The sequence below is a fragment of the Trematomus bernacchii genome, unplaced genomic scaffold (assembly GCF_902827165.1).
Source record: "Trematomus bernacchii unplaced genomic scaffold, fTreBer1.1, whole genome shotgun sequence".
Lineage (NCBI taxonomy): Eukaryota > Metazoa > Chordata > Actinopteri > Perciformes > Nototheniidae > Trematomus > Trematomus bernacchii.
This window is the reverse complement of record NW_022987714.1, coordinates 9,093,019-9,110,637: the sequence shown is the minus strand read 5'-3', so window position 1 is coordinate 9,110,637 and position 17,619 is coordinate 9,093,019. Positions and strand designations below refer to the sequence as shown.

General features: G+C 42.7%; 1 protein-coding gene across 1 annotated transcript in view; it reads left to right on the top strand.

The window, feature by feature from the left end:
• The window catches only part of abtb2b (ankyrin repeat and BTB (POZ) domain containing 2b), a 42,633-nt gene that overhangs the window by 12,780 nt on the left and 12,234 nt on the right, over nucleotides 1-17,619 (top strand). The window contains exon 2 of the mRNA XM_034141729.1: nucleotides 14,398-14,547. Within this exon, the coding sequence (XP_033997620.1) occupies nucleotides 14,398-14,547 (150 nt within the window). The remainder of the gene's footprint in view (nucleotides 1-14,397; nucleotides 14,548-17,619) is intronic.

Here is a 17,619-nt window from a genome sequence, read left to right as displayed (position 1 = left end):
CTGAAAATCCAATCATAAAAAAACTGGCCACCCCTCAATCTGCTGTCCTCCCATTTTTTGCTTTCCCTATTTCACTTCTCCTCCTTTTTATTCGCCGGCTCAGCGGTTGTCTCCTTGCATACTGCCAGTTCTCCTCTCAGCGAGGGTCAGCCAGAGACTTCCCACACTGTTGTCCTGTTGCCTAAAGGCTCCTGGGAACCTGTAGCTCAGAGACCACGGCTGGGGAACGCATCATCATACCATCAGCTCCAAGAACTACCAGGATGTTGAAGTTCCATTGTAAATATCCATCGTAATCTCTGGGTATCAAATCTATTTAGGGAGGATGGCTGATGGAGGTCTACTGTACGTGTCTTGAAATACCTTCACAGCCGTCATGGAGAGATGCTCATTCACATTAATTCTCCCTAGCTCCTTCCCGTCTTCATTATTGTGTGTGTTTTTCTCCCATGTATCTCTCAAGAGGCATCAGGTGAAATGTAGCTAATTATCACTTCTCATCAGCCCCTCTGAGACTTCACGGGCTATTTATGTGTGTGTGAGAATGTTCCTAGCTTAGAGATTACAATAGTTCCAACCCAAACCCTGAACACTTGGCAAGCAGTTGAATGAAATATCCCACAAGCCTCTCCTTCTGTCTGTCTAGCCATCTGTGGTCATGGGGTTTCCCGAGCTGGCAGTGCAGGGGTTCCTGTTTCTCCTGGAATGGGACAGGAAGTAAAATAACTAACAGTGGGATTGGGCAGAAAGGAGAGATTTTGTCGAGTGAAAGCCTGTCAGACGTGGAACAAATGCAGGAGAGGGTATTCGACTACACACACACATCATCACCACACACTGACGGACCCTTCAGTGGGAATATGAGAATGAAAAGAGATTGGTCACTCAGTCTGCTGTTCTCACAGGAGCTATGTGTGAGCATGTGTAAGAATAGTCCTCTCCCCAAATTGTAACACACAAACATTCCTCGGAAACACTCACACACCCACACACTCCTTTAAGGGGTCTCTGCTGGGCAGTGTGGTCTCTCTGGGAAGGGTAGAGGGGTTTGTGTGTTTTGGTTTGTGTGTGGTCAGGATGTGGCTTGCACCTCTCGTCATGATTTACTAACAATACCCATGGTGGTTAGACCCTGACACTCAGCACATATTACAAGTCTGAGTGGGACGACCGTTCAACAATCTGGAAACCTTTTCTCCTGTTCCCTGATTTTGTTCACTTTGTAGCACAGTCTCACAGGAGAAGTTGGTGTCTTTCCTGATGATTTATCCATTGTTTCCTGCCGAACATGGTTTTTATTAATTTCTGTAAAGGGCGTAGTTGATAATATACAATGTGGCCAGTCTGTATGTGTGCCAGGGAGTGAGTTTCTGTGTGTGTTTGTGTGCTAGGAAGGGATTTGAGTCTGTCAGCTATTATATAGTCATTGTGGCTTGGAAGGGTTGTGGGAACGTCAGTTAAAGTGAATTGACCGGGTCTTCTGCGATACTCAGGAAGAAATGCATTAACTCACACACATGCACACTCGTGAGAATTGCAGAGCTTATTAAGCAGTTAAAAGGAAAATGGACGTTTGCTTTGACATTGCTTGTACTTGTCAGAGTGCTCCGTTTGTTAAAGTGCTCTGGTTTTAGAGTTAGTAGAAATATGTAGGAGATTGAAAAAAGACAACATTCCCTCTCAAAGTGACATCGCTCCTTGTCTGTGATCCTTGTCTTTCTTTTTCCATCTGCTGCTTAGAGTAGAGGGCTTAAGTGGGTGGTCCACAGAGACCCCTGGATCAGTAGCCTCTTATGACCTGCATAACATACACACACACACACTCATGCATATGCACACATTAAGAGGCACACACACACACAGCCAGACACATTAAAACAGAATGCAGAGATTAGACCTGTCTGAAGTTGTTGGGATGACCTTATAAATGATTTCAATGACACACACTGAGTCAAGCGGGCCTGTAGCACCTGCACAGGCAACAGCTGGGAACACACATGGGCAACAAACACCCCCCCCCTTGCATATTATGCACACACACATACGCTCACCACCCACAACTTTATTTGTGCTGCTGCCACGCTCAGGCAGAGGAATGTGTGAGCAGGTGCCCCCTGCAGAGAGGAAGAAGCACTAAACACTCACCACACTGTTTGCATAGACGTCAAACACTGTCCGCTTGGTTTGAAAAGGAAACCAATACAGTAGTGAGTGGTGGTGAATCAGGCAATTACCCGTTTCTTGATTTTTTTTCCGGAAGCCAAAAGGCAGAACTGAAACTTAGAATGGATTTTCACAATGTGTCACCATTCACACCACATTGAGGAAGATGATCCCCACACTCTGCTTTATTCCGTTTTTATATCAAGAGCTGGTCAAGAATAAGCCACACTGTTAATGTGGCTTATATTTGTTGACACATATTCAGTCAGTTTGGTCCCTTTCTTCTCTTCTGTTTCGTTGTTTCAAGTGTTAATTCTAACTTTTCTTTGTCATTTCTTTACTTCATTGTTTTATTTTTAATTAAATATTTATATTGCCGTTTCGATTTCCCTTATCACAAAGTGTGCTATCAAGAATGCTCATGTAAGCACAATCATTTTTTCCAAGAATGACAAAAAAAAGGGGTGAAGGAAGGAAGTCCAAGCACAGAAGGACAACAAAGATGGCTGACCCCCAGGTCCAGGACCATTGTACTGTAGGTGTCTAAGCATGTGTGTGTGTGTGTACTTGTGTGAGGAGGACATGGACACAATGAGGCTTTGTTTAATTTTGAGTGCGTCCCATAGCGCTGACCACCACATGGGCACTTGATACATAGAAGAGGGTGGCATGAGTGTGAGTGTGTGTCTTTGTGTGAGTAAGTGTTGCTTTGTGGGTGTGAAGATGTGTAGGTCAAAAGGTGACATAACTGCACAAGAGGAGGCTTCTCTTAAGGGCGCTCTCTTTAGGGTGTGGACACTCCCCCTGTGTTTAGGGGTGTGCAGTGTGTGCAGTGTGTGAGTGTCAGGGTTGGGGCTGTAAACCCCTGTGTCAGATGGGTCATACAGCCAGTTGAATGAGGTGACTGGTCTGGTTAGAGGTAGTTTACTGCCTCCTGCTAAAGAGGTGGACACCCCACCACGCCCTGCAGGTCCCTCACACACCCAGGTCACAAACACACACACACTGAATATTTAAAGCTGCTGTCTATGCCCTGCTGTCATCTGCGAGACTGACACATGGCCACATGATATATGGTTTGATGACACCTCACCAATATTTGAGTCTGTGCTCAAAAGTGTCTGCACATATATCAGAATGTCATCGTGTGTCTGAGGTTGGGTGGTCTGTTGATTTATTGCCAGTAGGTCGCTCTTACAAATGTTCCCACAGTGGCATTGATTTCCAGACTAATTGTACGAGGTGCTTCGCCCACTCTTACCACCCGATGTTACGACCAATACCCTCCCAGTATCCCCTCCCGGCATCGAACTCTCACCTCTCTTCTGTGCGTCACAGTGAGGACAGTTGTTGTCAACAATGGCGTGGACAGCAGTCGAGTCAGGTGGCTGTTAAAAGAGCAGCCCTTCTAATTACTGCACACAAAAGAGCTGCATGCCTGTTCAAGCACTGCTGTGAAATGCTGCTGTGATACCCATGAAATACTGCATACTCATCCTCTCTGTTTAACTTATCCATGGCAGGTTATTATGAGATGGAGTAAGTATGGGAATGGTTGTTCCTCCTTAATGCAGTCTCTATTTGAGCATGAGAGACCTTTAAAGCAACTGTGCTCTACATATAGTTTTTCTGTCTATGTAGATTTGAATGCCTCTCTTGTTTATTGAGCTTACTGTGCAGGTTGTTACAAATTAATATGAGATTTATGTAGCCACTCATTGAAAGTAATTTAGAAGTAATTCAAAATATGATGCAATGTTATAAAACTATCAAACAGTATATAAAGTAGTCAGCTCCACAGTTATAATCCAAATAATCCAATGACAGGAGCACATTTGTACAATTAGAACTCTTTCTTTTGATACTTCAAATACATTTACTGTGCGTATAAGGATTGTGTATATGTTTGATTTTGGGGTATTGCTGTTAACCTTTGGGAAGGACGTCAATAATCATTGCACTCAGTGTAGCAGTTGTGAGTTAAGGCCAAAGAGCAATAAACAAAATGGTGTACAAAGCACTTCTCTGTAAAGGAACGATAATCGGTGGTTTGCCTTTCATTTCCTGAGCCTCTTGTCCACTCTGCTCTTAAACTCAGTCTAAAGGTACGGTTTGAAAGAGAGAGAGATGGAGAGGGAAAAAAGGAACGTGGTGATTGAAAGTGTGAGTGAACCTGCAGTCCTTAATCGTAATCCATCTAGCATCCCTCCACCCATGTCACCCCCCTTTGACTCACCCCGTTCTGCGTCATGATTTTGCCCCTTTACCCTGCCCAACACGGAATGTTAATCAGCAGAAAGCTGCTTTTAGATTTACAGGGGGGACATTTTCATCCAGTTCTTTGAAACGCCAATATCAAAGTTCACGTCGGACTGTGAGAACCAGCAGCAAGAGTTTATATCTGAACAAATAAGCCGGAAAGGATTTGGTGCTGTGAAATGTTCTCCTTGAGCTTTTAAAGTGAACTACCTGTGATTGTCTGATGATGTCACGCTGGTGTGAAAGACACAGCAAGGCTCTCTGAAATGGTGTTAATTTCGATCTGGGAGTGTGTGTGAATGCTCGATTTAGTATGTGAGAGAATAATTAAGGAAGAGAGAAGGAGTCGAAGTAGCAGTTCAAACTAACTAAGAAGGACTTGGTGAGTCACAGAATGATGAATGTGATTCATGCAGGGGTTGAAGTGATAATAAAAAATGCCACATGAGGTTATTTTAGTCTTGAGATTAGCTCTAAATGTAAAGGTTTTATAGTGGCAAAAAATTATCAATGACGAAACTAATTAGGAAGCATGAAACAGCGGTGATCAACCTGCAAGTCGAGTCTAAGAGAAAAAAATAAAATAAAATGAGTCACACAGGAAGTTGTATGATGTCACCAAGAGAGAGAGATACAGTACATGGAAAAACTGCATTTTAGGTGAAAAAAGAGAGTAAATGGAGCTCTAGTGAATTGGTCCTAACAGATAAAAAAACCTTTGAATCCTTACAGTTCTCCAAAAAGTGTTGTGCTAACAAATCCCTGCCCACTTGACTGGTCAAGGTTCAGATATATTGCTCATTTCTTCTTGTTAATTGAAAGTTGAATTTGGAAATACTTGAAAATACTTAAATCCATAATGGAAAGACTTAAAGTCTGACTAACACCAAATGGCCAGAGTTCATGTTTATTTGTTCCTAAGTGGTTTCAAACATCCATCACTGCATACATGTGAAAGTCAGAGGCGTTTTTAGGCCTCTGGGAGACATCCAAACAGCCAACTGGCCAGTTAACTTCACTGGAGTTTCCTCTCCTGAAGAGAATATGAACCTCCATCCCAGTCTCTGTTACTGTGATTCACCTTCTTAATGTGTGTGTGCCTGCGTGTGTTATTAAGAACGCCGTAATCCAGAGTTCAGGTTCAGGCCTTCGCTCAATGAGAGTGTTGTCTGCTATCCAAACTGACTGGCTCTCTGTTCTCGCAGAGAAAATGAGCTGATCACACAGACAGAATGGGAGCAATTAGTGCAAACACACACGCACACGCACACACACGCACACGCACACGCACACACACACACTTTGTGCCTCTTTGCCCAGCCTGCTGCCCATAGTGTGATGTGTCCAGGAACTGAATAGAGGGCAGCTTGTTCTTAAAGGGAGGTTAACTGTTTCTATTTGAAATGGGCAAATAAAACAGCCAGCACTAGATCGGTTCCAGCCAATCAGGTGCCGTCTTTACTACGGTGATAGTGAGCTGTTGAATTAAAAAAAATGCTACTAATGAGAATAACTCCCGAAGTGCATATTGCCACCATTACATACATACAGTACACACTCAACCTTTTGGCAGAGTTTTTCGATGGTGACATCATCCCAAAAGCCAAAGTGGATTTGATTATGAGAGGGCGTGTTTGAGGTTAAATGTTTATGTGCATGTGGGTGTGTGTGTGTGTAATATCCGTCGTCCTATATCATAAAGAAAACAAAACCAGCCTCCATATACAGTATAGTGTATTTCCAGCTCAATTACTGCACAATAAGCCAGTGAAGCCTATAAAACCTAATCATCCTATAATGGAGCCATACTGTCCCTTAGCTGCACATTATTGGAAGTGGCGTCACATATGGAGACAGGGGAATGCTGAATGAGACTAGATAGCCACAGGCACCATAGTTGGCCTGGAATGTAAAGTATAAAACATGATTAGAGAGCGAAGAGGGAGAGTAAAGCACGGGAGAGGAATGGGGGGGGGGGGGGGAGAAACGCTGAAGTCATGTTTAGGATTAGGGTTAGTTGTGTAGAGGAGCTTATGGCGATATTTTTGGGGGCTGTGGGAAACCAAAGCCATCTTGAATCCTACCACTCCAAATCCTCCGTGTGTGTGTGTGTGTTTGTTCTGGGGTGGTGGCAGTAGGTTTGTTATTTGAGACCACATTTACAGCTCAACAGTTGTTTCATGATGGATTCCCCCAGTCTTGTAATGAATTGACGGAATACCACAAAGTAACCATTTGCATATATTGAGAAATCATTAGCTTTCCGGCTAACATCTCCTCATCTAATTTGCAAACCTTAAATGCATCTTGTCCTGCACCTTAGCTTGTTAAACAAACATTTACCAGAGTTAGTTTCCAGGCTGGATAGATAATCAGCTGCTCATCTTATACACATCAAACATGTTTGTAAACTTACATGCAAATGTGACTGCGGTCGGGTTAGATGCTAGTGTGGTCTTTACCTTTCACTACTACCTCCACCTGCCAGCTGCTGTCAATCAAACACTACCACACTCCTTCTTTTACTTATAACTAATAGATACGTTATAGACAAACATGTTGGCATTATTCTTTAGTACTACCAGCTGTGTTTCTAAATAACACCGTTATAATCCTTAAGGCTTGTAGTGTAATATTTGCAATAATACAAAACCTTTATGTCAGAGTTTCTGAAAACAGACAGGATGATCTAATGCCTGAGCTTGCACTATTTTTATTGTTGATGTTTTTTAATTGTGTGTTATTGTAATTGCATTGTTGAGGAAACTGTGACCAAAGTGTTTCATTCATTAGATACTAAACCGTAGTTGTGTATACGACGAATGTTCAGCATCCCATTGTGGAGAAACACATTTAGTCCTTTGCACATTTTGATTGAGGATTTCTGACAGTGGAAAGATAAATAAAACCTTACTACAAGCCTGGGCGCAGGTAGTATATTTCACACATTCAAGTCTTTGTTTCAAACTTTAAAATCTTAGTTTTGACCTTCTCTGTGGTTTTACCTCCTAGAAAACATCTTTACGGGGCAAAATAGCATGTTGGATAGCAAGGGGGACCAGGCACAACCCTACATTTAATTCCTTCACATTCACTTTAATATAGGATCTTTCCTCTCTTTCCATCTTCAGCTTGTGTCTTGAAGTGATTAGTGATGTGTGTGGGTGTTCCTCTCAGTGACTCAGGGAAGACCCATTTCACACAGCTGATAAGGTTACTTCCTCTTTTAGACCCAGCTGAGCACCACCTCTAACCCGTGACCCCTTGCAGCTGGGGGTCACCAGAGGCGTCACGGGACATCGGCCAGACCCCGCTTTACTTGTCTATCATGGTTTGATATTTTGTCAGGCTAACCAGTGTGTGTGTGTGTGTGTGTGTGTGTCTGTGTGTGTATGTTGTTGTTTGAGTCAGGTGAGTAAAAGTAATGCCGTTTAAATCAGAAACATCTCGAATCGCTAGCTTGAATATTCCAGTGAGGGGTCAAGTGTACTGTAAGCAGCTTTAGCTCATGAATGCTTCTCTGTCTATCCCTAAATCCACATCGGTAGATTGTATTTTGAAAGACACGCGTATATACTAACTCGTCGAATCAAATGATTATTTTTAGCCGAAATACTAATAGACCACTTTCACTTTCTAAAAAGCCCCTCTGTCCCACTTGAATCTTGTTTAGATAAGGAATGTGATGAGGGTCCGCCAGAGCAAGCAAACATGGAGATATTTTTAACCCTATATGCTGAAACTCAGTTAGCACAACTGAGTGAAGTGTATTCCTCTGGTTCTGCAGAGAGTCATACACATACAATAAAGTTCATTCATCAATCTCAGTGGTTTCCTCCCAGAAATCATGCTTAGTGCCTACAAAAGAAAAGCTTTATGTGGCACACACTCTCTGAGAAAGGGCCAACACATTGTGGAGTGTGTGGGGGTGAGGTTTGATGTGTGGAAAACAGGTGTGTTGGTGCTTTTGAGTGTGGAAAACAAGAGGCCAGGCCTGCGAGTGAAGGATCACATCTGGCCTTGGATTCCATTGACATGAAATGAGGCTTTTCTTTTGTTGTGTGAAATACTTTGTCAAAGACAGAGGAGATCAAGATACTGTGGGGGGATACACACCCAGTAACAGTCCTTCAAAACACTGTACTATTGTGTGACTGTCCACCCTCCAGCCTCCACACAGGGAGCAGCGTGGAGCCTCCTGGCCCAGAATCAGAGCTCCTTTCTGGGCAGGGGAAGTGTCTTTGAAGCCCCCTTCCCCGACTCTCTGATCCATCCACCCTGTAATGAATGAGGAGGCTGTGAGAGGAGACAAGGTGTGTGTGTGTGTGTGTGTGTGTGTGTGTGTGTGTGTGTGTGTGTGTGTGTGTGTGTGTGTGTGTGTGTGTGTGTGTGTGTGTGTGTGTGTGTGTGTGTGTGTGTGTGTGTGTGTGTGTGTGTGTGTGTGTGTGTGTGTGTGTGTGTGTGTGTGTGTGTGTGTGTGTGTGTGTGTGTGTGTGTGTGTGTGTGTGTGTGTGTGTGTGTGTGTGTGTGTGTGTGTGTGTGTGTGTGTGTGTGTGTGTGTGTGTGTGTGTGTGTGTGTGTGTGTGTGTGTGTGTGTGTGTGTGTGTGTGTGTGTGTGTGTGTGTGTGTGTGTGTGTGTGTGTGTGTGTGTGTGTGTGTGTGTGTGTGTGTGTGTGTGTGTGTGTGTGTGTGTGTGTGTGTCAGAGCAATTTCAGCATGAGCTAAGCTGATCATGTCCTTCTGTCTTTCACACACTCTCTACTGCAGACAAAACAAATCAGCACACAGACTAATTATGGTCCAGTTTGATCAAGGCTGAGCTGGTGTAAACAGAGATGAAATATCTCTGTGAATGAATGGCAACATACAGATAGTATTTCAAGGTCTGGATCGCTCATCAGTAAACTATTTAAGGTTATATGCCCGTAGCTTTATGACCTTACTTATTGCAAAATATTTGTATATGTTACCCCCTCATGTCCTAAAGTATTTTTCTACTATTAATGTAAGAACTCAACTTTGATACAATTGTTTTGAAGGTTAAATTAATTAAAAAAATATGTACAATGTATGCTAATAGAAGCTTTGCATGGTGAACAGTGTCCTTAGCTGCTTCAGAAATGAACATTCCAAACGTTATACTGTGAGGTTTTGCCATGGTCTGAGAATTTGGAGCTGTTTTTTCTGGCTGGTTATTGAAGGTGAAACCCACATATCTTTCAAATATTTGCTGAAAAAGTATGCATGATAAGCAGTTATGTCCTCCAAAGTCCTCAAAAGTCGTTTTTTCCGCCTAATTCTGCTACCAAGTCCATGCGAAAGAACACATTCTGACATTGGAAGATAACGTGGGATATCAAAAGAGCAGTAAAGAGTCAAGGCCTGTGTGAAACACAATGTGTTCCATTAGTGTAGCTTTGTGTTCCTGGCCCATTTTATCACCATGTCACAGTTAAAAGTTTTATGATTTCCAGACAATAGATTTGAATGTAAATTGCACAGCAATATTTTTAACGTCATACGTCTCATAAAAACTTCTAATTGAGAGTGACAGCCCGCCTGGGCAAAGTTTCAAGAACTTTCAGCATAACAGAAAAAGTAGTTGTTGGACCTTGTTATGGCAGCGTGTCAAACATGATTGTGAGTGATTGCTCGGCTGAGCTAGGAGGAGCTGTTATGGTTTTGAGAGATAGTTTGGATGGGCCGGGGACCGCCGCAGGCTGGTGGTGAGTTTCAGCCGTGATTTGTAGCTAGGATTCCCACATGACATTCGTAGGGTGAACCTCAGAAAATAAAACCATAATGGCCGCAAAAGAATGAATCCCTTGTGCCACTTGTCTTCCCCTTCCCCAGTCTCCGTTACATCCCTCCTCTGCATGACTCATCTGTCTTCCACCAAAGCTCCCTCTCCTCCTCTCAGCTTCTACTCGCATCTCCTCCTCTTTGTCTTATCCCTAACCTCTTCCATTGCCAGATTAAAATGATGCATATAGTGCTTTAGCTGCTTGTGATATTAGTGGTGGTGGTGGGCCGGGCCCTGGTTGGTTGGCGGACCTTCATCGGGCTCAGATGACGCAGGCTGGGGTTCAGCGGTGAAGCAAGCAGCGGGGTGGGACTGTGGGAACTACTGAGAGTGTGGTGGTGCGTGAATATTGCCGCAGCTTTAAAGGAATATGGCACAATCAAAAGAAAATATATTAACATTTCTTAAAATTACCCTTTGTCTATGTGAGTTTTAGGCATGTTAAATATAGGATAAAGATTATCCTGTAAAAGCAATAACACAACATGTCAAAGTACATCAAATCAAGGTCTAAGGACATGTTTGGTCTTATTATGGATTTCAAGTGTGATGTTTTTTCAGGAGCTGGACATTTAAATAATTAATGGAACATTGTAGTTGTCTTGTATTATTTAAAGTAGCAAATTGAAGGGGTTGTTCTTGGTTGCTGAACACATACTGTTTACCGGTTCATTATACTGGTTTAATTAGCCCTCCAGGTATTATTCAGTTTCTATTTTTGAACCATTTAGTAGAGTCGAGTTTGAAGACTGGAACACATCAGTGTGCCGTTCTTGTTGAAACACACTACAGTAAGTCAGTGCATCTAAATTAATTTTCACTTTTTGTGCTCAGTCCCATAGACACACAGTCTTGCACAGACCTTCATTTTGCCCACACAAAATATATATATATTTTCCATAAACCCTCACCCACATGAATGGCAAAGAGTCTCTCAAAATGGCTCTTACACCTCAGGGGCCATGACTCTCTCTGACATGAGTTGGAATCAAGCCATTTCTGAATGAGGTATTCATATTACATGTCCCATACAGTAACACCTACTCTATTATGGAGGCCACTTTAGTTATGGTGGTCATAAAACAAGGTGGTGTATGCACAGGAAGGTAGTTCAGGAGCACGTGCAGAACATGGGAAAGCTAATTCAATTTGTTAGGGGTCTCTTGAAAATACAACAATGGAAAAACGTCCACCTATTTTATTGAGAAAAAAAAGTCTGAGGACTTATTAGTAATTAATTGGGAGATGAGAGATCCTCACAAGGTCATATGAACATTCTAGAGCTCCATATGCTTCACCCCACATTTATTTGCGGTTATATCCAATTCAAGGAATGATTGACAATCTGCAAAAGCATAGCCCTCATTATAATTACCAAAATACCTGAAGTGACACATCAAAGAGGTGCAAACATACTTTATATGCACAAACACGAGTGTATGGGGATGTTTGTGTGTGTGTGTGTGTGAGGGAACAGGGATGTGTTGAAGCTTGTGTACGGTGTGGTTGTCTGACGCACATGCTCTTTGTAGCAGCCGTACTCTGCTAGAGGCAGCCGTTTCCATTGTGTTGGAAGCAGGAGTCAGCACATATTATACAAGTCAGATGGTGCAGAGAAAGTACTGGAAAGGGGGGGTTACACTTTTTGTATGAGACCAAATTCCCTTTGGCAGCATAACTCTACTGGAGTCAACATATATTTAGTTATATCAATGTGTTTCTCATTTATGAAGTACTACTGTTGAGTCATTAACAGAGCATAGAGCATTTGATATACAGCCTGGATGATGTATACATCCAGCACATGCGATATAGTCCTTTACCTGTCATAAAGTACCTCTCCTTTTATTGTAAAATACTCTGTGTGCTTTGTATACACAGTCAACACCATGTTGCATTTGACTCTGTGATGGTTCCTGCTGTGTGTTTTAAAAACAAGTGTATTTGCACAGTGATCCTATATTAGACAGAGCCCTCACTCTGCAGAATAGATTCATAAGTGTTTACTCGCAGATAAGACAGATGTCCGCACTCACTTATAACAACTGAAACCGCTCAATGCAACATCCAGCACACATTTTGCAACAAGGCAGTCTATTAAGTGTCCAAACTGTGATGATATCACACTTTCTAGCCTAGCAAACCACAAGCCATAATGTCCACTGTCTGCTTTGGGAGATCTGGAGGAGTTATAATTGTCACTCGCTGAGCTTTGTGTATACTTGTTAGTCAAATTGTGGACACACCTTTTGATGCATACCTGGGAGACTCCCTGCAGCAGGTATTGCTTGAAACTTGCTTAATCTTTGGCACAGACATGTTTACTGCAAGCACATTCAGCCATAGCACACGCAGTTTACAGTGCAGAGTATGTATTGTCAGGAAATAAGTATTTCAGTTTACTGGTTAAAATATTTTGCCCTTTGCCTACAGTAACTTCAGTCTGCTCTTCATACATTATTCTCTTGTGTCTATGAGTGCTGACAAGAAGAGACTTTGGAGTTATATGATAGGAATTTGTCTCTACACATCATCTGTTACTCTTTTCAACGTCCCTCTCAGATTCCGATAGAGGACACCGCTTGTCGGAAGCACATGGGAATGTCATTTCAGGGATGGCAGTCTATCGTTTCCCTTGTGGGAGAGAAGGGAGAGTTTGAGATGATGAGGCTTTTCCTCAGGCTTTGTAAAACCTGCCACAATTATTTTTTCTCTTAACCATTAATGTTTTTCTATCATCAGCCATCACCCACTCATTTCCCCTGGCTTGGCGGAGAGAGCTCTCTTCTCTTACTGAAGCCAAAATAAAGGTTACCGTTTGGGCAGCTACGCGGTGCACAGTAACTAACAACACGCTCTGCTTCTTAGACAACCACACATTGCTCCAGACTCAGCTAATGAGGGTGTGGGAGCTAACAGCCAGCGGAGAGATACTAAAGAGGCAGAAAACACCAGCCTATGCTCTCTATTTCTATCCACTTTATTTGGAAAACCAATTAGAAGAGAGTTACAGCAGTGAAAGAGCAGGAGGACATCTTTGGGTCATATAATAGGATGTTATCTCTTTACCAGCAATACGTTTGACAACCAGCCGTCGTGAGGAATAAAGAGCAGACCTGGTGTTTAACTGCAACATATTGTAATCTGTCTGTTGTCAGATTTCATGAAGGGAGTTACCTGATACAGATTTCCAAAGCTTCTCCCTAAAATATAGCATACAGTTTGTCTGGATGACAGGGTCTGCCAGAGGGTTGGCACATTTTGGTCTTTAATACAAATCTGAACTCAAAACAAAGATCCTTTCCACTCATGCTTTCTTTAAATCATATTTAAAGTATCTTGAAGTGTTGTTATTCAGTCCATCAAACACTACATGTCATCCAGTGCAGAGAAGGAAAAGCCCATCCGTACAACCTTTTACTGTACGTGTGAGCGAAGGTGTGGAAACACATTGCATATCCTCCTTCTTAACCACATGTGTTTGTTTCTTCATCTGTGTGTACATATGTGTCAGTGTGTGTATGTGTCAGTGTGTGTATGTGTCAGTGTGTGTGTTTGTCTACATGTAATAAAGGTCAGAGTAGGTCTGTAAGGGTCCTGGACTTCTGGTGGTCTTTGACCCTTTTAGAACTCTTGATTGATGACATCCAAAATATGAACCATTACCAAACCTTTGTTTACATTATCCTTAGCCATAATATTTATTCTGGAACTCTCTTCAGTTTAATAGTTCCTCCAGATATCTGCAGATTTGACAAGTATGAATCAAGCATGTAGAGCGTGTGTTGTAAACCTAATGTTTATGGATTAAAGGGAAATGCATACGCTGGATTTTTAACTTGAGTCTGTTGTGATATTCCTTTCTGTTGGTCCTCCGCCTGCTTATGATGCAGTGTGCATTTGTTTTGTATTAGCCTGATGTCACTGCGCTCTGTTTATTTTCCTAAACGTGTCAAGGCTCGTGTTCCCTTGTGTGTTTATTTGCCCTCAGCGGTGTGGGGTTACATGTTACCGGGATTACAAATACACTCTGTAAATACCAGCAGCAGTGGTTTTGGGACTTCTGCAGAAGCAGTGTGGATGGATGTTGCCGAAAGTTATGCAGGCTTGTTAGCACCGCTCACAGAAGCATCATATTAATCACAAACATTTCTGTTTTTTTGTCTCTGTAGGTGTTTTGTCTCTCCCGGCCCATTTCAGTCCCTACACGGAGAACCATCAGATGTCGGCAGACAGCAGGGAGGATGCCTATGCCCAGCTGGAGCTGAGGACGCTGGAACAGTCCCTGCTGGCTACCTGTGTGGGCAGCATTTCTGAACTCAGTGAGTACACATAGCTCAGAGATGTGTGTGTAGTCCTGGTCCTACTTATTATCAGCAGATTATTTTCCTATCAAGTGTTTAATCTGTGAAATACCTCTGAGCTCTTTGAAGAAATCATAAAAAGTTAAGCTATTAAACATCTTATTATTACAGACATGTAAACATTCCCAGAAATGGTCAAACTAATTGTATTTTTTAAAGACTTGATCGTAGTCTAAACACACATTGGAACTTTCACATTGTGAACTGCCTCTGGAAGACAGAAAATGTGTTTTCACACAAAAAGCCAGTTTTCTCTGCCAAGCCAAGATAAAAGAATTGCGTTTTTTGTTTGTTCTGTCTGGTGATAAGCCCTCAGTGTGTGCCTTATTGCAAAAGTTATCTTATGCGTAGTCTTAGAAAATAACCAATGGAACAGTTTTGCTTTACACACAAGCTCTGGAGAGGAAAGTGATTGTGCCTGATTGTATTTTGTCTGTTTTTCTAAGCATTGTGTGTCAAGGAACTATCTCAGTCAAGTTAGTCAACTGGAAAAAAAGATGTGCTGTATGCTGTTGACTTTTCTCTGTTTTATCAGTGGAAAAGAAGGCTAGCTCCCATTATCACCTTTTCTTGACAGTTTTATGGTTACTATGAAACATTATTTTGTAAAGCCATTCATTTGAATTTGTTTAAGTGATATATTTTGTTTGGTACATGGTACTGGGTATTTCACCGAAGCTTTGAATGCCTCTCTGTTTTAAAGCTGAATTTTCAGTTTGATTTACACACTGTGTGAGGTTGTGATTGGTGTTAAATTCAAATATCTCTTTCAATTCTGAGACTTTACATAAGCATCTAGTCAGGGGAAGTCTACATTCTGAGAGGTGAAGGACCTCATTGGTACTTTTTTCAGAGTTTTAATGATGAAGACCATGTTTCATACACATGGTTGGTAAACAGAGCGGCATGCAGACACACACAGTCGTACTGTACTGTACTGTACATCTGGTTTGTTTAGGCTCTGCTGGAGTTGGCAGATGATGGAGAGCTGGAACCGGGTCATTAAAAAGTGAGAAAGAAGCAAAGTGAAGGGATGGAAGTAGGAAAGTTAGGGGATTAAGTGTAAGGATGGAGTCCATATTTGCCCAAGCAGGGATTCGGGGGTGGGGGGGTAAGGGGAAATGATGGAAAGGTAGAGAGGTGAAGAGTGAGGTTGTCAGTGCAGGGAGAGAGGAGGAGGCCTGGAGATTAGTGTTGGTCAGAGTGAGGGCAAGTTTCCTTCTCCAAATGAGCTAACACTCTGCCGTTTGTTCCTCCGGCACAAGGCCACGTTCATACACTGCCGTCGTTAGTGAGGCATTAAGAAAGTGTACACACACTCTCAAACACAGTCACACTCTTTCTCCCCCTGGCTCAGTGGTCTCTTTGTGCCACATCTCTGTGGTGGTGTGAAGCTGGGCTGTACTGGGCAGGGCTGGCATCCTTCACACCCATTCCCACCTACCAACACACACACAGGCATGTGTTCACAGATATGCATGCACACAACAAAAACACAGAGGGTTTGGCCCTCTGATCTGAGCCCAGGAGACCAGGCAGACACAGGAGCATCTGTGCTAAACTGCTCAGGCTGTTGGATCTGTAGCCTGGACCTGGCCAGACACAGGAACACACAGCACACATAAACATGATGGAACATGGAAGGGAGGGACGGTACTGGACAGCCAGGTCAATCCAAAATTGTTAGAAATGTAGTGTAAGCTTTAGATTGGCTCTGAATGTCCATACACATTTGAGTGTTTAGCAGCGGCCTTAATTAGCTATGGGAAATTATGAGTATTTGACTTTCCAGTTAAGTAAAGAACATGTTAAAGATTTGGATTGCTTTTACCAAAAATTAAATGAGCTTTGTGCTAAAACCTGGGAAGCAAATTAGCAATCTGAGTCCAAATAAAATCAGTATACACGTTTTTTACTGAATTGATTTACATTACAGTTTACATTTTTTTTGCTTTAAAACATTTTATTATCTTCCAACTTTGACCTAAGAGGCGCTTTTAGTCAATATGTATTGAAAAAGCTGGCATGTCAAAGTTGATTGACTTCAAGGCTTCCACAAGGACTCCCAATATAAGCTGTAATCTTAGAATGGAGTATTTCATATCCTTCTGACCCCTGGAGCTGGGTTTAGCCTCGGGGCACAATAAGTGCTGGAAAGCCGAGGAGAGGCTCTCCATCTTGGGCAAGAATTCCTAGGAGACCTCCTGGAGCGACTGCTGGTGGTGGTGAACACAAAGGAGGCCCTTCAGCTTGAAGTGGGGTCTTGCTTTGGGAGGGCCACCCTAATCTACCCCCCCATCTCAAAGTACCCCAAACCCCTGAATATAGACACACACACACACACACACACACACACACTCTAACCAGCCTTGGCCCCCGGGCAGCCTCCCACTCTCGGTAATCTGGTTAGAAATTAACCCAGGGGTAATTATGCTAAATGAGCGTTACACGATCCCAAGTTCAACCTGGCCTCCCTCCCTACCGCTCCCTCTCTCTGCCCCTCCCCCACATCCCCTCCCTGTGACAGCTGATATTTAGTATTTCCTCTATACTCCTGCTATGACCCCATACTCATGCAATAGGATGTTATCTACAAGCTCTACTCCCTGCAGCCATACTCCCTCTTGTCTGTGTTTTGTGCATGTCTACTTACAGTAGGTTTCTCCGTTAAACCACACATCCAGTGATCTGAATTGGCCTTTATCCAAGTACGCATGGCTGTCTACTTAGCTCACTGTGTGGGTGGATGCCTTTTCTGATAAACTGCATATTACTCATGTCTTTATCTCAGCACAGCAGTGTTTTTTCACACGTCATTATTTGCAAAGTGCTATACTAGACTTAAGCCCATATCTTAACCTTGTATTTGTCATGTGACTGACGCCCAGCTTTCCATGCTGAGTGCACTGATTTAAATACATTAATAGAGAAACAGTTGATCGGTGATCATTAGCACCTGTGATCAACTGTCTGTTAGCCCATTAACTCCTTCAATGATTACGGATGAATGGCTGTTTAGACTGGATGTCT